The sequence below is a fragment of the Somniosus microcephalus genome, chromosome 8 (assembly GCF_052327205.1).
Source record: "Somniosus microcephalus isolate GS21.2 chromosome 8, FLI_Smic_1.0, whole genome shotgun sequence".
Lineage (NCBI taxonomy): Eukaryota > Metazoa > Chordata > Chondrichthyes > Squaliformes > Somniosidae > Somniosus > Somniosus microcephalus.
In genome coordinates this window covers 191611759-191632067 of record NC_140994.1, presented here as the reverse complement: position 1 = coordinate 191632067, position 20309 = coordinate 191611759, and the positions used below count along the sequence as shown (strand labels likewise).

Below are 20309 nucleotides of genomic sequence, written 5' to 3'. Positions count from 1 at the left end.
GTGGTCCAATCCTCTATCTCGTTATCAAAAGCATCAACACTGCCAGACCTAGGCATCCCAGCAAAAAAAATGGCGCCTCCCGCGCCCTTCCCTCCCTTCTGCAGAAAAGATATGGCGCTACCCGCGCTTCCCCGCCACTGCTGCCGATGACAATGCTGTTTCCCGTGGGTTTCCCTTCTTTTTATTTATTTATTTACAGTTGGAGACTCGTTCCCGCCGGACTCTTTCTCTAGGTCTGAACGCCGACCTGCTTGCAGCGCCGGCTGTCTCCCGAGTGCTCCCTCCCCATCTGTTACTGCTTGCCTCCGCCTTCGCTGCTTGGCCTAGCTGCAGAGCCAGCCGCTGGAGCCCCAGTCCGACGCCCAGGAAGGATTATTGCAGTACCTGCCACCAGCTTGGCTAGCTGGTGAAACCACAGCTTTTTCTTTTTCTTGATTTTCTTCAACTTTGGACGCCAGAGGAATCGATGTCCTTGAGGTGCTGCCGAATTGCAGGTAAGTCTGTTTCCAATTCGTCGCCACTGTTGTGTCCGTGTGTTAATAGAGACACTGAAGACAGGAGTTGGTTTCACAGGTGTTTACTGAACAAAGTCTGGAGGGGAACTACTTGATACAACACAATATACAGGCTTATATAGCCGAGTGGCCATTACCGGCATTACAGTACACAGGGGGCTCTTAAAGGCACATACACTACAAGGTTGTCCACTTCGGTGGCAAAAACAGGAAGGCAGATTATCTAAATGGCAATAGATTAAGAGAAGGGGAAGTGCAACGAGACCTGGGTGTCCTTGTGCACCAGTCGTTGAAGGTAAGCATGCAGGTGCAGCAGGCAGTTAAGAAGGCAAATGGTATGTTGGCCTTTGTAGCGAGAGGGTTTGAGTACAGGAACAAGGATGTCTTGCTGCAGTTGTACAGGGCCTTGGTGAGACCACACCTTGAGTATTGTGTGCAGTTTTGGTCGCCTTATCTGAGGAAGGATGTTCTTGCCATGGAAGGAGTTCAGCGAAGATTCACCAGGCTAATACCTGGGATGGCAGGAATGACGTATGAGGAGAGATTGGGTCGATTGGGCTTGTACTCGCTGGAGTTTAGAAGAATGAGAGGTGATCTCATTGAAACTTATAAAATTCTGACAGGACTGGACAGACTAGATGCAGGATGTTCCCGATGGTCAGGGAGTCCAGAACCAGGGGACACACTCTAAGGATAAAGGGTAGGCCATTTAGGACAGAAATGAGGAGGAATTTCTTCACCCAGAGAGTGGTGAACCTGTGGAACTCTCTATCACAGAAAGCGGTGGAGGCCAGTTCATTAAATATATTCAAGAAGGAGTTGGATGTATTTCTTAAGGCTGAAGGGATCAAGGGGTATGGGAAGAAAGCAGGGACCGGGTACTGAATTTGGATGATCAACCATGATCGCATTGAATGGCGGAGCAGGCTCGAGGGGCTGAATGGCCTACTCCTGCTCCTATCTTCTATGTCAGGAGTTGCTGGACTGGGAGTCAATGTAGGTCAACGAGCACAGGGCTGATGTGTGAATAGGACTCGAGGCCATCCAAAACTCGGCTGCCGGTGTACTAACTTGCACCAAGTCCCGTTCACCCATCACCCGTGCTCGCTGACCTTGGCTCCTGGTTAACCAATGCATCGATTTCAAAATTCTCATCCTCGTTTTCAAATCATTTCATGGCCTCGCTCCTCCCTATCTCTAATCTCCTCCAGCCTCACAACCACCCCTGCCTGCCCGGAGATATGTGCGTTCCTCTAATTCTGCCCTCTTGAGCATCCCTGATTATAATTGCTCAACCATTGGTGGCCGTGCCTTCTGTTGCCTAGGCCCCAAGCGCTGGAATTCCCTGCCTAAACCTCTCTACTTCTCTTTCCTCCTTTAAGACGCTCCTTAAAGCCTACCTCTTTGACCAAGCTGCCCTAATTTCTCCTTATGTGGCTCGGTGTGAGTTTTTTTTTGTCTTCTAATACTGCTGTGAAGCGCCTTGGGATGTTTTACTACATTAAAGGTGCTATATAAATACAAGTTGTTGTTGTTAAGATGCGAGCAAGAGTGTTTTGGATGAGCTCAAGTTTATGGACGGTGGAAGATGGGAGGCCGGCCACCTGGAATAGTCAAGTCCAGAGGTAACAAAGGCATGGATGAGGGTTTCAGCAGCAAATAAGCTGAGGCGGGGATGGAGTCAGGCAATGTTACGGTGGAAAAAATAGGCGGTCTTGGTGATGGTGCGGATGTGTGGTCGGAAGCTCATCTTTGGGTCAAATATGACATCAAGGTTGCGAACTGTCTGGTTCAGCCACAGACAGTTGCCTGGGTGAGAGGGATGGAGTCGGTGGCTAGGGAACAGAGATTGTGGCGGGGACCGAAGACAATGACTTCAGTCTTCCCAATAATTGGAGGAAATTTCTGCTCATCCAGTACTGGATGTCAGACAAATAGTCTGAAAAATTATAGACAGTGGGGGGGGGGGTCGAGTGAGGTGGTAACGAGGTAGAGCTGGGTGTTGTCAGCATACATGTGGAAACTGACGCTGTGTTTATGGATGATGTCGCTGAGGGGCAGCATGTAGATAAGAAATAGGAGGGGGCAAAGGAGAGTTCCTCAGGGGACTCGAGGTAACAATGCAGGAGTGGGTAGATTAGCCATTGCAGGCGATTCTCTGACTATGACTGGATAGCTAAGAATGGAACCAGGCGAGTGCAGTCCCAACTAGCTGGATGACGGAGCAGAGTCATTGGAGGAGGATGGCGTCAACTGTGTCAAAGGCTGCAGACAAGTCGAGAAGGATGAGGAGGGCTAGTTTATCAAGCTCAGTCACATAGGATGTCATTTGTGACTTTGATAAGGGCCATTTCATTACTGTGGCAGGGGTGGAAATCTGATTGGAGGGATTCAAACATGGCGCTCCAAGAAAGATGGGCATGGCTTTGGGAGGCAACAGCATAGTCACGGAATTTGGAGAGGAAAGGGAGGCTGGAGATGGAGGAGACATTAGGCAGGGTGATCAAAAACTGGGTTTTAAGGAGGGCACTAAAGGGGAAGAAGGAAGTGGAGGTTTAGGGAGAAAAGTTCAGAGCTCAGGGCTGAGGCGGCTGAAGGCAAAGGGCGGCGGGGAGGAGATGAAGAAGAGGCCAGTCAAAAGAACATTGTTTGTGGGGATTGGGGGGGGGGGGGGAAAGAGGGGAGGGGTTAGGGCTAGAGGAGGTTACAGAGATAGGGAGGAGTGAGGTGATGAAGGGGTTTAAACACAAGGATAAGAATTTTAAATTTGAGTCAATGAGAATCAGCAAAGACAGGGATGGGTGAGTGGGATTTGGTGTTGGATAGGATACAGGCAGCACGGTTTTGGATGAGTTGAAGTTTACTGAGGGTGGAGGATTGTCGAGTCTGGAGTGACAAAGGCATGGATGAGTGTTTAGGCAGCTGCTAGGTAGAAGCAGGCGATGTTACAGAGGTGGAAGTAAGCAGTATTTATGAGGACATAAAACCTAGTCTAGGGTAGAATAAAATGCTGAGGTTGTGAGCAGTTTGGTTCAGCCTGAGACAATGGCTGGGGAGGGTGCTGGAATCAGTGTCAAGGGTACGGAGTTTGTGGCCGAAGATGATGGCTATGGTGTTACCAACGTTTAGCTGGAGAAAATTACACCTCATCCAAGACTGCATGTTGGACAAGCAATGTGACAACACAAAGGCAGTGGTGGGGTGACGAGAGGCGGTGGAGAGTTAGAGCTCGTTAGCATCTATGTGGAAGCTAACCCCATGTTTGTAGATGATGTCACCAAGTGGAAGCATGTAGTTGTGAAAGAGGAGGCGGCCGAGGACAGATCCTTGAGGGAATTTGGAAGCAATGTTAGTGCTGGAAATACTCTAGCTATGATTGGTTAGATAAGAGTAGAACCAAGTGAGTGAGGGTAGTCCGAATGAGGTGACTAGTTGACCGTGCCAAAGGCTGCACAGAGGTCAAGTAGGATGAGGAGAGATAGCATACCATGGTCACAGTCAATGTTCCCTTTAACCTGCACAGCTCTCTGGACCTACCATGCAGCCGGCTTTTCAATGGGGAAAACTGCGCATGCACAGTATTTTGAATGGGCTGCACACCCCCACAAAAAAATTAATGGGGACATTGGTCACAGTCACAAAGAATGTAATTTGTGGCTTTTGTTAGGTCTGTTTCAGCACTGTGGCAGGGGTGAAAATCTCATTGGAGGGATTCAAGCAGGGAGTTGCAGGAAAAATAGGCACAAATTCAGGAGGCAATAACATGTTCAAGGATCAAGATTTGAGGGTTTTTTTTAAAAGGAGGGGGACAATGGCAGTTTTGAAAGGGGGGTGGGGGAGAGCGAATATGAGGAAAAGGAACCATTTGCAATGTCAGCTAGCATAGGGGCATTGGAGTTGCATGGTCAGTAGTTTAGTAGGAATGGGGTCAAAGAAGCAGGAGGTGGGTCTCATGAACAAAATAAGCTTGGAGAGAGCATGAAGGAGGATGGAAGAGAAACTAGTGAAAGAAGCAGGTTCAGGATAGGGCAGGGGAGCCTGAGGTGGGGGGTGAGGAAGCAGATGAATGATGAATGAATGGTCCTAACCTTAGTGACAAAAAGTGCATGAGCTCCTTGCATTTCCTATTGGAGGTGAGGGTTTTCAAGGAGATGGTTGGGAGTGGAAAGAAGAAGCCAGGGGTCAACTTTGCTCTAAGCTAATCCTAGAGTAGTGGGTGGTTTTGACAGAGGAGGGTCATGTAGTGTATGTACTTTGCAGAAGGAACTATATTCTGCAGCCCCTGTATACTGCAGTACCAGTAGTGACCACCCCTGTATATAAGCCTGTGTAGTAACATTTGCATAGTAGTTCCAGGTTGCCTCCATTCAGTAAAGACCTGTTATAACCAACTCCTGCAGTCTGTGTCTCAATTATTCACGGACATAATACTGGCGATGAGCAGATACGAACTTACCTACAGTCTGCACCACCTCGTGGAGATCCATCCCTGAAGCGAAGTTATCAGAGGTCGAGGCCAGAAGGAAGAAAGAAACAGAAGAAACGGGCATCGACCGTGGACATCCGCCTCGGAGTCAGCGGAGTTGAAGATTTGCAGGAGAGGCTGTCGAGAGCGGGGCTTGGTTATCCTGTCGATGGTGCTTCAGCTAATCGGGCTGGTCGCAGGTAGTACACGGATCCTTCCTGGGCTGCGGCGGTCTACAGCTCGAGTGGGTGGCTTTGCAACGGGGCCGAGCAGCGTTGTCGGGACGAGGAGAGAGAGAGGGTGGATCACACAGGGCGTAGCCGGTGCGACGAAGCCGGGCAGCGTACAGACCCGAGAAGAGGGAGGCAAGAGTCCCGCAGGGTTGTTCCGACGACGGGGAAATAATAAAAATTAAACGCGCAGAAAGCCGCGAGGAGCTGCAGTTTGCCACGGGAACCGTGGAGAGCAGCATTAGCAGCAGCGCGGGGGAAGTGCGCGAAGACCATAGGGCGTCGCCATCAAGGCATAAAACGCCAGCAACAGCGGAGAAGACAGAAAGCGCGGGAGGCGCCATCTTAATCCAGCGGGGAAGAAGGCAAAGTGCGGGAGGCCCCATTTTAGATTTCCAAGATGCCGAAGACTGGCAATATCACTGCCTTCGATAATGCAATAGAAGACTGGACCACGTATGTGGAAAGAGTCGAGGTATATTGCGAGGCAAACGAAGTAGCCGATGAGAAAAAGGCATCGGTACTTCTAAACTTAATGGGCGCAAGAACGTACGGCCTATTACGGGACCTGATTACTCCAGCCAAACTGAAGGCGAAGAGTTTTAACGAAATTGTTGCTATCCTACAGGAACACCTAAATCCTACACCGCTGCTGATAGCAGAAAGATTTAAATTCCACAGGAGAAATCAGCATAAAGATGAGAGCAATGCTGATTACCTTACGGAACTACGCAAGCTATCAAAGCACAGCCAGTTCGGAGCAGGACTGGCAGATACCTTACGGGGCAAATTTATCTGTGGACTCCTGAGTGAAGGAACCCAGAAGAGGTTACTCTCAGAGAAAGAGCTGACGCTAGATAAGGCTTTCAGCGTGGCAGTATCGTACGAAGCAGCAGCAAGGGGAGCTGCGGAAATACAGCAAAAGCCACAGGAATACGGCACCCACGAAATGACACGGGGATTTGCAAAATGTTATCGCTGCGGCAGAACAACCCATGACCAGAAGGACTGCTGGTTCAAGGACAAAATATGCAGGCAATGCGGAAAGATGGGACACATTGCACGAGTTTGCAGGTCTGGGAAGAAGACCGACGACAACAAAAAGGCTACTAAGGAACCGTACAGGAAAGTACAAAAGATGACGGACAGTAGTTCCGAAGGCCAGATGAGCGAGTGAATCCGGGAACAAGAGACTAAGCTGTCTCAAACTTCACAACATAATCGCAAAAGAGGATCACCGAACCATTTGGGTCACCCTCACGATAGCAGGGTCCCAAGTCAAAATGGAATTGGATACAGGATCAGCTCTAACCGTCATGAATCGACGAGACTACGAGTGGCCATTCTCACACATACCCTTGAAAGAGACATCCATTGTCTTGAAGACGTATACGGGGCAAAAAGTATACCCCAGAAGAAAAATAAGGGTGCCTGTCGAATACAATGGCAAGGAAAGACAGAAATTGTATCTGTACATACTGCAAGATGGTGGACCACCGTTATTGGGACGTGAATGGATCAGAAAGATAAGTTTAGACTGGCACTCCATTCAGGCACTGACGGTGGCTGGTAAAAAGGATGACGACGTCACTCCTGGACGATTGTCAACAATCTTAGCTAACGCCAAAGAGGTATTTCAACAAGAACTGGGCACTCTTAAAGGCATAACCGCCTTGATAAAAATAGAAGAGAATGCAATTCCCAAGTTTTTCAAAGCAAGACCGGTACCATATGCAATTCGCCCAGCCGTCAAGGCAGAGCTGGAGAATCTGGAGAATGCAGGCGTGTTATCTAAGGTAGACTGGAGCGAGTGGGCGACACCCATCGTTCCTGTCATGAAGAAAACGTTAAACAATAAGTCTGAGGAGCCAAGGAAGGTTCGCATCTGTGGGAACTTCAAGGTGACAGTGAACCCAGTCCTTCACACAGTACAATATCCTCTTCCAAGGATAGAAGATATCTTCGCCTCACTGTCTGGAGGGAAGCGTTTTACAAAAATTGACCCAGCACAAGCATATTTGCAAATGGAGGCTGAAGAATCCTCTAGGAAGTATCTCACGATAAACACTCACAAAGGTCTTTATCAGTATAATCGACTGGTATTCGGAGTAGCATCAGCTCCGGCGATATGGCAAAGAGCGATGGAACAAGTCCTGCAAGGAATTCCGTGGACTCAGTGTTACTTGGACGACATCCTAGTGACAGGTGAAGATGACAGTGAACACCTCAACAACCTAGAGCAGGTGCTCACTGGACTACGTGAACATGGACTACGAGCCAATCGCCCCAAGTGCGAGTTTTTTAAGAAGCAGATATCGTATTGTGGCCACGTGATTGATGAAGAGGGGTTACATAAGTCCCCTGACAAAATTGAAGCGGTAGTTAAGGCTCCAGCGCCTGAAAATGTGTCGCAACTGAGGTCATTCCTCGGATTGGTGAATTACTACCATAAGTTTTTGCCGAATTTGTCCACAATTCTGCACCCACTGAACGCCCTACTACAAACGGGAGTAGCATGGAAATGGAGCGATGAATGTAAGCGGGCCTTTCAGAAGAGTAAGGACCTAATCACTTCAAGAGAAGTATTGGCTCACTACAACCCATCACTACCGATAAGACTGGCGTGTGATGCGTCTCCCTACAGCATTGGGGCGGTAATGTCACATAAATTCCTTGATGGTTCAGAGAGGCCGATAGCTTTTGCGTCACGCTTGTTAACTTCAGCCGAGCGTAACTACGCCCAGATTGACAGAGGCGCCCTCAGCCTGGTGTGGGGGGTGAAGAAGTTCTATCACTACCTTCACGGTCAGAAATTTACTCTACTTACTGATCATCAACCCCGTCTCCATTTTCAACCCTCAGAAGGGCGTACCGATAATGACAGCACAACGGCTAGAGGTGGTCCCTTTTCCTAGGGGCACACCAATATGACATCGAGTACAAAGGAACTAAACAGCATGGGAATGCTGATGGATTGTCGCGCCTACCGTTGCCGACGGTGGAAGAAGAACTTGCAGTGGATCCAGTGGAGATATTCCACTTGACCATAGTCGAATGTCTCCCTGTGACGAATGCAAACATAGAAAAGGAAACGCGAAATGACCCGACGCTCTCCTGGGTCTATGATTTAATGGTGAAGGGATGGCCAGCACATGGCGAACCACTGCTGCCAGCATTCTCGCCGAGAAGAGAACAGCTGTCAGTGTGCAGAGGAACCTTGATGTGTGGATCCAGAGTAGTAATTCCACCCAAATTGAAGGATAGAGTGCTCAATGAGCTTCATGAGGGTCATCTGGGAGGGGTAAAAATGAAGAACTTAGCCAGAGCGTTTGTGTGGTGGCCGGGAATCGATAGAGAAATCGAAGAGATGACCAAGAGCTGTACAGGATGCCAGAAGGTCCAAAACGCCCCACCACAAGCCCCTCTACATCCATGGGAGTGGCCCTCATCTCCACGGCAAAGGGTGCACATTGATTTTGCTGGTCCATTTATGGACTCGATGTTTTTAATTGCAGTGGATGCACATTCAAAGTGGCCAGAGGTAATAAAAATGTTCTCAACCACCACAGAAAAAACTATCACAGTCTTACGAACCATATTCGACAGGAATGGGCTGCCTGAACAGATTTGCTCCGACAATGGACCACAGTTTGTGTCTGAAGAGTTCCGGAGGTTCTTAAAGAACAATGGTGTTAAGCATTACACATCCGCCCCATATCATCCAGCCACTAATGGATTGGCCGAGAGGTTCGTTCAAACATTCAAGAAGGCTATCAAGGCAATGTGTAATGAAGATATACCCCCACAGCACAAGGTGGATAACTTCTTGTTTGCCTACCGGAATGCGACACATGCAGTTACCAACCAAACTCCAGCCATGATGTTCTTCAATCGAAGACTACGATGCCGCTTGGATTTGGTTAAGCCAAACATCAGAAGAGATGTGGAGAACAGGCAGTTTCAGAATATGAATGAAAGGCCGACCAGGAGTTTTAAGATAGGTCAACCAGTTTTGGCCCGGGACTACCGCACAGAGAAATGGCAGCCAGGAACGATCTGTACACGGCAAGGACCTCTAATGTATACCGTGGACGTTGGAGAGAGTATTGTAAGACGCCATGCTGACCAGATTCTAGAGTCACTGGGAAACGTCAACTCAACCCCACGATCTGATACACCTGGCGATGAAACCGAAGTACCAATTGCATCTACCTCAGAATCGGTGATATTGGAAGCAGACGAACCAAACGACAACATTGATCCCGACTCAACGTTGCCAGAAGAACCTGATACCCCAGAGGTGTTATCCAGACAGAATCAGGAAGCCTCCTCAAAGACTGACCTTATAATTGCTTAACTTCAACTAATGTATATAGCAACTGTAATTGTAAATATGTTATTTCATTGTTAATCGAATGTTATGTACTGTTTAGCTAAAAGGGGAGGAATTGTAGTGTATGTACTTTGCAGAAGGAACTATATTCTGCAGCCCCTGTATACTGCAGTACCAGTAGTGACCACCCCTGTATATAAGCCTGTGTAGTAACATTTGCATAGTAGTTCCAGGTTGCCTCCATTCAGTAAAGACCTGTTATAACCAACTCCTGCAGTCCGTGTCTCAATTATACACGGACATAATAGGTCAGACTCTATAATGAATCTGGTGATGGATGGCTAAACCCGTTGCGCACCAGATATGCTCAAGTCTGCACCCTTTGGACTCAGGGAAGCAAAGATGATGAATGACTGGGATGGGAGAGAATAAAGATGAAGTACAAAGGTAATTGAAACATTTTTAGAAGTAAAAGAAAAACAAACATACAAAAAAATGATAGCACTGAAGGGAAATAGCCAGTTCCTCACCTGGTATTTTACTGGCGGTTTCCTCTATGTGTGATTGGACTTTAATATATTCATCCTGTGATTGGTTGAAAAAATCCTGAACAGCCTATAGAATAGAAATCATAAAATTATTGAAAATTACAAGATGCAACCAGGTGTTATACAGAAGTGAATCTGAAAGTACTGTGTGGCTAAAAAGGGGCAGTGCTTCCAGGCTTATTGCATCTGAGAACAAAGATTTTACAATTTGGGTTTTTATTTAAATGTTATTCTCTGCCGTGGTTTCTTGCCTACAAGAAGAGTGCTTCCCTGGAGAAAGGAGATCAATCGGGTTGGTCATACATTAGAAAAATACAGCAATTTAGCCTAGCAGCACGCCCCCTTCCCCCACTATATATCCAAGTGGCTAAACACGCAGCACCTGCTTTCCACCCCCTTTCACCCTCCCCCTGACTTGAAATCTAAGGTTATAATATGCAATGCCTTCTGATTAGAATTTTACAGCACAGGAGGCGGCTATTTGGCCCATCATGCCTGTGCCAGCTCTTTGAAAGAACGATCCCCATAGCCCTGCAAATCTTTCCTTTTCAAGTATATATCCAATTCCCTTTTGAAAGTTACTATTGAATCTGCTTCCACCACCCTTTCAGTTAGTGGATTCCAGAGCATAACCACTCGCTGTGTAAAAACAATTCTCAACTCACCGCCGGTACTTATGCCAATTATCTTAAATTTGCATCCACTGGTTCCTGCCAGTGGAAACAGTTTCTCCTTATTTACCCTATCAAAACTCTTCACAATTTTGAACACCTCTATTAAATTTCCCTTTAACCTTCTCTACATTAAATCCCAGCTTCTCTAGTCTTACCACATAACTGAAGTCATTACACCAACAGTGGCTAAACATCAATTCTCGGGAGCTCTTTTCTCAATACAGATTGCATTAAACGGCTCCTGTGCTAAAGGGGAACTGTAGTCCTGTTGGGGATTTGGATGGATCGAGAGATTATATTAAGGGTTTAGAACAGTCTTTCTATCAGACATGTTGGCAGACTGTATACGCAGCTCTCTTCAGTACACAAGGTTGAGTCAGATAGAAGCTTAAATTAGGAGTGATGCTTTATTCTAACTCAATTACTAAAGTATAAGTCATGGAATATGCTTTTTTTGAGTGAAGTTTGTGCTCAGAGGTGAGGAATGTCAGCACTGGAAAGACACCCAGTGCCTGCATCAGGCACTCCTGGCATGCTCAGAACCAAAGTAAAGTTTCCTTTACTCTGCCTCAACAATGTGTCTGAACCATAGAATAATACATTCTACTGCACCAGTGTGATATTTTTGTATTTCCCATACCAGCCACACCTGTAATCTCTGACTGATTGCCAGTGTAATGCCAAATTATACACAGTTAGGTGCTATCGGGTTATACCCTATGGGAACCAATTTGAATCTTCCCAATTCATTTCAAATAGGACTCTTCCAGTCATCAGCCTTGCTGCAATCAACCAATGAAAGCACAGGAAGGCCGATTATGAGGTTCCACTTTTGGTAAGGAAGCTCGCTCGACAGAAATGTAATCTGCCCTGTAGTGTTAAGTGAGCGATCTGTAACCTGTACTCTTGTGTGAAGCTCTATGCTAATAAGTTATATTTTACACTAACTCGGTCACTATAGCACATTTTGATTAATATCCTAGTGTTAGAATAAAATAGTCAAAGTTGAATTTTTTTACGAGTTGTTGTAGTTTAAAACAAAATGAAGATGTTGCCTGCTTTCAAGCATAATATTTGGCACCAAAGTCCACATCATGCATTTGTCTTACCCTTTTCATCCCAGCTTACCTCTGCATCTTGGGGCTTGGGCAGTTCCTGTATTCCAAAGCAGTAGTCTTCACTCATCTGTTGTGATCCTTCGAGTTCTATGAGGCTCGGCAGGTTCTCCCACTGCTGTGAATCAAGGCAGTCTGGAGGTGGCGCTGGTAGACCTTCATTACCATCAAAACACAGCAAGTTATCTTCCTCAGCTTCCCCACTGCTCTGTGGTTGTTGTTGCCCTAGTTCAGTGGGCTCCAATTCTGCAGGTTGCCCTGCTGATTCCTGGAAGTTCACAAGCAGTTGGCTATTTGCTTCAATGTCTGCATGTGTTGACACAGTCTCATCCAATGGTGGGCTTTTCATATTTAAAATCAGTTCCGTTTCCTCAATACTGGTGTAGATCAATGGCTTCTCTGCTAGCTCACTGCGTGATTTTGATGATAGCAGGTCTATTCCATTGGCCTCCCAAAGGTCCAGCAAATTCTCATTCACTTGTGGAAAATTCTCATTCATTTGTGGCTTCCCAATGTCCACAAGGCTTTGTTCCTCAGTACTTATGAAGCCTGCCTGCTCACTGTGCACTGACTCTTCAGTATGTAAAAAGCTGGGTGCCTCAGGCCATACAGGGTTTGGGGTGTCTATATCTACAAGACCAGGTTCCTCAGTATAGCTTGGCACATTTCGTTCTGGCACTGGCTCTTCACAACGAATGGGCTGCTTTTCTGGAAAGCTAGGTACAGTATTATCTAGATGGAACAGAATGGAAACAGAGACATGAAATTAAATCAACCAATGTGTTGGTAGACCTGTTTTGATAGCATAGGTTACATACAAACTATTAAAATGCACAAAACTATGAATCCATATATTTCCTTTTTCTCCTACACCCAAACACTTCTATTCACATCATGAAGCATCACAAGCATCAACACTACACTGGGCCCTGCTTGGAGCCAAACACCCCCTTGTGAAGGAATAAGCCATAAAACCTCTTCAGAAAAATACACCATTCTATGAAAGAATTCTGGCCTTATTAAAACATGACAAACTGGGTCTGGAAATCGAGAAACCGAACGATGAACAAACTGTGAAAGCATTCTGGCTATTGAGATAAGATAGTTGTTGACACTGAATCAATAACCTTATTGAAACAGAAGGTTAAAGGCTCCTGACAGGCTGACCTTTGGGAACAAGACAATGATTCACCCTGGTTGTGTTCTAATTTACACTTTGTAAAGAAGCACATAAAATTAAGAAACATCTGCCTTCGTAAAAATGACCAAGTAAAATGCACCTGCTGTTACACCGTTTTTTATGGTAAACTTAGAACACCTAGGAAAGAGACATAATTCTGTAATGCTGCCAGCTGAGGTGACTAAGAATTGCAGGGGTCAGCAGAAAAATGACTAGAGCTAATTAGCTTACATCAGCAGAAAACCTTAAAGGCTATACCACTGGAAAAGGGTATAAATATTGAACTCTCAAATGGGATAGTAGACACGCTTTAAAGGGGCAAAGTGATTCTCGGCTTCAGAGGTGGCTCTGCAAGTCTCCAACTCTTTGTACCTCAGGTATCAAAGGTATTTGATTTTGGTGGATATCCTGTAGAAAACTAAGAACTGTAAAATTGTAGCGAAGTTAAGATTTGAGAATAAGGCTCTCTGATAATAGAATTATAAGCTCTCTCTTTTTGGAACTGTTAATGTTGCGATTGACTCACCAACTGTAAATTACATGCCGGTTCTTTAATAAATCCATATATTTTTAGAATTGTCCCACGTAATACTTCTGTATCAAACTCGCGAACTCAATCTCTGTACACTCTTTGGTGAGGAGTTACAGAATTCTGGGGGAGTTTTCTGGACCCTCATAATATCCAGAACATTACAGTCTAGCTAAACTTATTAAAAGTGCTATCTGGAGGACAGTAACATTTTCAGGTTGCTCCTTTCCTTTAGGGAGAGATAGTCCAGACCTTTAGACCCAATTAAGCATCTTTAGGATTCGGCTACCACAAACTTTAGTTGAAAGTGAACGTCTGAGGAATACGCCTGAACTGGGGTAGCCCTGATGGGGCTAGGACTAGTAATAATCCCCTCACCCTCACTAATTAAGCCATATGCTGTGCCCCTCAAGTCAAAGGCATATACTGGTCCCTCCCATCCTGGGTCAGAGCTGTACACTGACCCTTTCCCCTTTGACAGATGTACACTGCCCTCAGAATTATACACTACTCCCTCCCCTGATCAGAGCCATACACTACTTCCCTCTGCATTCAGAGTTGTACCCTGATCCTCTCCTCCAATCTGAGCCATTCAAAACTTCCTCCTGCATTTACAATTGTACACAGATCGCCTATCTACAGTCAAAGTCATACACTGCCTTACACTGTCCATCACCTGATCAGTCATATATTACCCGATTAGTAATAAGCTGCTTCCTTCTTCTACAAACAGCTGTACGCTCCCTCTAAACTCAATTAGAACTGCATACTCCCCATAATCATAATCTAAACCTGTCACTCCTCTCAATTAGAGCAGTTAACTGCCCATTCTTTCCTGATCAGAGCCATATACTGCTCTTAAATCCAAGACACCAGTACTGCTCAATGCTTTGATTAAGCATGTTATTTTATATCAGGGTAGTTAGATTTATTTTTCCTAGGGAGTGATTTATTTATATATAAAAAATATAAATAAATATATAATATAAATATATATATTATAATAAAATATAAAATATATATTTAAATACACGTCACTTCCAACAGCAGCGATAATAACCCACAAACCTGAACTGCATCTGTAGATTCTTTTGCACCCAGATAGCATCTGCAAGTTTCATTAACATCGATGAAGATCAGTACAGTGTGTTTTACAGACTTACAAAATAATTATTTTAACTCTGTTCTCAGCTACAATGAATTGAGAGAAGGGCCTTTCAAGACAACGGCCAAGAAAAATAGCATAGCCCATTACAACACGGTGGGCTTTGTAACAAGAAACAGACATTAGCTTAATAACTGTGCTAAGCTGGCACTAGATTAATTTAGTATTCATTTTTATCCTGTATCTTCACTTCATTTCCAAGGGTCCTCTTCCGTTGTAAGGGAAGGTAAATAGATTACAGAAGGTTGTGGGACATGTACATAAAGCTATACTCTGCCAACAGGAGAAATACCAATTAGGTGAAGTAGATAACGTCAGCTTTTCCCTTATCATTCCTTGCATTGTGTTTGATGGATTCACATTAGGCAGTAGGCCAAAATTCACAATCATGTCCTTCTTGTGGCGCTCAAACCACCCAATTCTTTATAACGAGATGCATTCTCCAACTATACCTGCATCCCGGATTAACTTTGGAAGCTCTTCCTCTCCGGCCTCTTCATTCTCCTCATATATTGTTGTTGCAACGACGCTCGACTCAGGAGCATTGAATGACGTTACGTCTTCCACTCTGGTAGATTCAAATTGTGTCTGGTGAGCTGTTATAACAGTTAAATGCAAAAATCAATAGGAACCTAGAACAGGCAAATCACAACTTTAAAGGAAAAACTACTAAATATAATTTAATGGTTTCAAAATCCATACAATTACATGAGCAAAAATGATTTGGGCTACTGATAATGAACACTGTAGAGCAGAACTAGATATGTGTAGAACCACCTGACAAATCAGAAAATGATCAATGTTTCATAAAATAAAGAGGGAGGGGATTCATCATACCAGAGTATTTTGGAGAAGAAAATGCTCAGGCTGTCATGCAATGATTAAACTTCTAGAATTGAATTTTTTTTTTTTTTTTTTTTTTTTTAAGATAAGCGAAGCTGTGATAAAGGCCAATTACTCGTTACAACTGACCTAGCTGCAAAGTCAACAGCCACTACTTATACATGTGACTGCGGTCATCTGCTATTTATGTACACAAGTTAGAAATGGCAGGATTTAACGAGGATGGCGACATCAGATCTTTCCTCAGAGATGTGCCAAGGAAGTGCTTTTGCATAATTTCCTGTTTGGGGCAATAACTAATTAAGGACTGAAATGTTTCATTTTTTTTCCCCAACATGTTTTTGCCATTTATTAAAGGAGAGATCAAAAAAGGTAAAATAAATTAACTTTCTGTCCATAACAGGAAGTGATGCAGAGAAATTCCTTTTGCGCAGCCTGGGTGAGAGGACCTAAATGGCCCTACCATAGTTTCCTATAGTAGGCCTAGTCAAGTAACTGGTTATTGATCAATGAGCATCTTTTCTTAGTGAGCTAGAATCAAAATTGACCTTGAAGGATAGAAGTAATTCAGTTTAGGCACAAACAACACACAAGGATGACAGTCAAGTGAAACACACTTTTCAAGGGTACAGGCAAGTCAGGTAGATGGAACTGCTTTTGAGGCACACAAGTCAAGAAAAGAAGCTGGAGCTTACCTTTTGAGGCACACAAGAGAAATAAGAATGTGGAACTACTTTTCAGGGAGTCAGGAAGGTGGAACTTACCTTCGAATGCACAAACAGAAGACACAGAAAGATGGAACTGCTTTTCTGGCACAGAGAAGATGGAATTTACTTTGAGGCACACAGGAAAAAAAGAGGAAGATGGAACTTACCTTCTGTGGCACACAGGGAACACAAGAAGGTGGAATTGCTTTTCAGACACAGAAAAGGCAAGAATGTGAAACTGCTTTTGAGGCACCAATGGATGGCAGGGCAGTTGAAATGACCCATTAACAGAAAAGAAAAGCAGAAACTTTGGTGTGGTTGGGCCAAGCTTTGAATGACCCATATGTGAACATGTAGAATACGAGACTATTTAGAGTTTGCAGAGTACCCTATGGAGTAATAGGACAGGTGATGGAGAGTAGATTGAATCCATTAGGACTTTTACATGAAAAAGCATTTTTCAGAAATTTCAAACTTACCAGCCGTCAAATTCTACAAACGAACACTTTGCAGTTTGTGGGAATAAATGCAAGTACATCTTTTGCCACAATTTTTACTGAGCTTCTGATTGTAAACAATTTCAATCATGCTCATTATCAAAAATACAGATACTGTATCCTTGGAAGGCTCAAAGTGTATATTGGAACAATCATCACTGATTTGGATATATGCTCCCATTTTCAATTCCTCTTAATAGGACAGTATTTGCATTTAGGAGCCCAGATCTACTCCGAGCAATAATAGCTACTTTAAATGGGATTTTGGACAGGTTCACGAGCCAGAATTCCTCTCTCCTCCACTACATATTTGGCACGCTCCAAAGCAGCATTTAATATAAGGTTTGTAGCCTCAAAATGCTCCCTGTGTTTGATTTTACTTACCAGGCGGTTGTAACAACAGCAATATCCTCATGGCTAAATTCTAACTTTTTTTTTTTTTTACAATGCCTAGAGTTATCAGATGAAGCAAATTCTTCCTCGAATGGATTGGTGGATAAATGCACTTATGAGCCATGAAGCCCTGAAAAATTGAAAGTTTTGATCTTCGCTATGTCCTGTGTTAGATGGTCTCAGCTGGGGCAATGCCAGGAATATTATACTGTAACTAGCTTCGCTGTCACTGGGCTCGGGAGGGGAGGAAATCAGCCAGAATTCTCATCTTTGGCCGCTACCCCATGTCTCCTGCTGGAAGTGAAGATTCAAGACAGGGACAGAGGTTGGCTGGCCTGTGATGATTCCAACAAATTAATGTCAGAAATACTCACTGTCCGGACTCACATATTAAGAATGGTCATTTCGGTAAAGTACCAGAGCATGGTGCTGCCCACAGAACCTACCCAAGCTTGAGTCACCATCTTCAGGATAGAAGGGATGAAGAAATCTAAAGTGCAAAATATGTATTTCTGTTCAGTCATTAATTTTAAGAATTCTTGGCCAATTTCTATGCCCTTATCTTTTTCTTTGTTAATGTTGTGTGATTGTTTCTAAATATGCTTCAATTCCTGTGTGGCTGACTAAGTTCAAAACATATCTGCCAAGAATTTCTGTGGGGTTTCTTCAGTGGTATATCAGTGGAATCTCTGGATAAACTGTGTAAATGGCTAAAAATTACTGTCCACACCATTTCTACAGTGTTTCCGTCAATCTTCCGCAGATGTTAAGTGGGGAAATTGAGACAGAATCGTGGAAATTCTTGCAGGAAACACATTATTGGGCCATTAGACAGAAGCTTCCTAACCAGCGCCCATGCTTCTGAATTGTGTATTCTGAGACTCTGTCTGAAGAGCTTCCTGAAGAGCGCTTGCACATTCCAGGTGCAAAACATGGGTAGGTAACATGGCATTCACTGGTGAGGTACACAGCAGCAAATAAAATGTGGCTTTGCCGCGTTGCCCAAATGCAGAGAACACATTTAAAAAAAGGCAAATTTAAGCATGCATGTAATGGATTTTTAACCTGAAAACAGGCTAGCCTAAAGAAAGATGAGACTGAAGGCTAAATCATCAATTTCCCCTTTAGCCCCACTTTGGTATAACAACACCTTCACAGTCAATTATTCCTCTCCAGTCACACACTAGCTACTGTATGTTTATCTTCCCTTTTCATACATTTTGGAATGTGTAAATTACTTAATGTAGATTTTTTATGCAGCTCCCTCGCATCTGTAGTAGTTTTAACGACTTTTTTTAATGAATTAATCTTCCTTCTGTTTTGCGGATTCCCTTGAGACATACACCATTCCCTTACTGAGCAAGTGGACAGCTGCCCTGATTGAAGGCCTCTGCTGACATCAGGCCCTAAACAGCTACTAGGAAGCATTTGAGAATGGCACAGATCCATTCATTCTCCAGTTTTTCTTCCCCTCGTGAGGGCTACCTAGTCTAGGCCATGGTCCTCCCTCTGCTGTGTTGGGGATTGTGGGTGCAAGCCCACTTCCTATTCATGCTATGATATTCAAATCTTCTCAAATAACCTGACCCATCCTTCTGTTGAGTCTAACCACTTTCAGTTGATCATATTGTAATGTCCAAATGAGAAGGAACTGAATTGTAAAGATGAAAACACAAACTGCAAACAGGAGTAGAAAAATCAATAGTATTCGGGCAGTGTTGCTCTTAACGAAGTTCCATATAACTCAGTTATATTACCGAGTTACCTCATGGTGCATTTGATCAAATTCCCCTGTTAAGTAAATAGAACAAAGATCCTTTTGTAGACTAAGGCTAGGGGTATTGTTTCTGCACAAAGCAGCCTGTGATTCTCCTCCCAATCAGATGAATCGCAGGTGAGCGCAAGAGCAGAACGCCCCATATACTTTGATATATAGGTGACAGCATAATTCATTCCCAGATCATACATGGAAACATACATAGAAGATAGGAGCAGGAGTAGGCCATTCGGCCCCTCGAGCCTGCTCCGCCATTTAATGAGATCATGGTTGATCATCCAAATTCAGTACCCTGTCCCTGCGTTCTCCCCATATCCCTTGATACCTTTAGCCTTAAGAAACATATCCAACTCCTTCTTGAATATATTTAATGAATTGGCCTCAACTGCCTTTTGTGGTAGAGAATTCCACAGATTCACCACTCTCTGGGTGAAGAAATTCCTCCTCATCTCTGTCCTAAATGGCTTACCCCTTATCCTTAGACTGTGACCCCTGGTTCTGGACATGCCCGCCATCGGGAAAATCCTTTCTGCATCTAGTCTGTCTAGTCCTGTTAGAATTTTATAAGTTTCAATGAGATCCCCTCTCATTTCTCTAAACTCCAGCGAATAAGCCCAATTGACCCAATCTCTCCTCATACGTCATTCCTGCCATCCCAGGTACCAGTCTGGTGAATCTTTGCTGCACTTCCTCCATGGCAAGAACATCCTTCCAAAGATAAGGCAACCAAAACTGCACACAATACTCAAGGTGTGGCCTCACCAAGGCCCTGTACAACTGCAGCAAAACATCCTTGCTCCTGTACTCGAATCCTTTCGCTATGAAGGCCAACATACCATTTGCCTTCTTAACCGCCTGCTGCACCTGCATGCTTACCTTCAGTGACTGGTGCACAAGGACACCCAGGTCTCATTGCACTTCCCCTTCTCCCAATCTATTACCGTTCAGATAATAATCAGCCTTCCTGTTTTTGTCACCAAAGTGGATACCCTCGCATTTGAGAGAAAAAGATTGGTAAAGTCAAGCATAGGTCCCTTGCAGTCAGAATGAGGGGAATTTATAATGGGGAACAAAGACATGGCAGACCAATTAAATACATACTTTGGTTCTGTCTTCACAAAGGAGGACACAAATAAACTCCCAGAGATGTCAGGGAACATAGGGTCTAATGAGAAGGAGGAACTGAATGAAATCAGTATTTGTAGGGAAATGGTGTTAGGGAAATTGACAGGATTGAAAGCCGATAAATCCCCAGGGCCTGATAATCTACATCCTAGGGTACTTAAGGAAGTGGCCCTAGAAATAGTAGATGCATTGCTGGTCATCTTCCAAAATTCT

The 20309-nt window shown here is 44.4% G+C and overlaps 1 protein-coding gene across 3 annotated transcripts in view; it reads right to left on the bottom strand.

Moving 5' to 3' along the window:
* Window positions 1-20309, bottom strand: part of LOC147113979 (drebrin-like) — a 208841-nt gene that overhangs the window by 8055 nt on the left and 180477 nt on the right. For all 3 annotated transcript variants that reach the window (XM_085995443.1, XM_085995446.1, XM_085995444.1), the window contains 3 exons: window positions 15207-15350; window positions 11894-12612; window positions 10074-10158 (listed from right to left, as the gene is read on the bottom strand). In XM_085995443.1, coding sequence (XP_085851569.1) covers window positions 10074-10158; window positions 11894-12612; window positions 15207-15350 — 948 coding nt within the window. The remainder of the gene's footprint in view (window positions 1-10073; window positions 10159-11893; window positions 12613-15206; window positions 15351-20309) is intronic.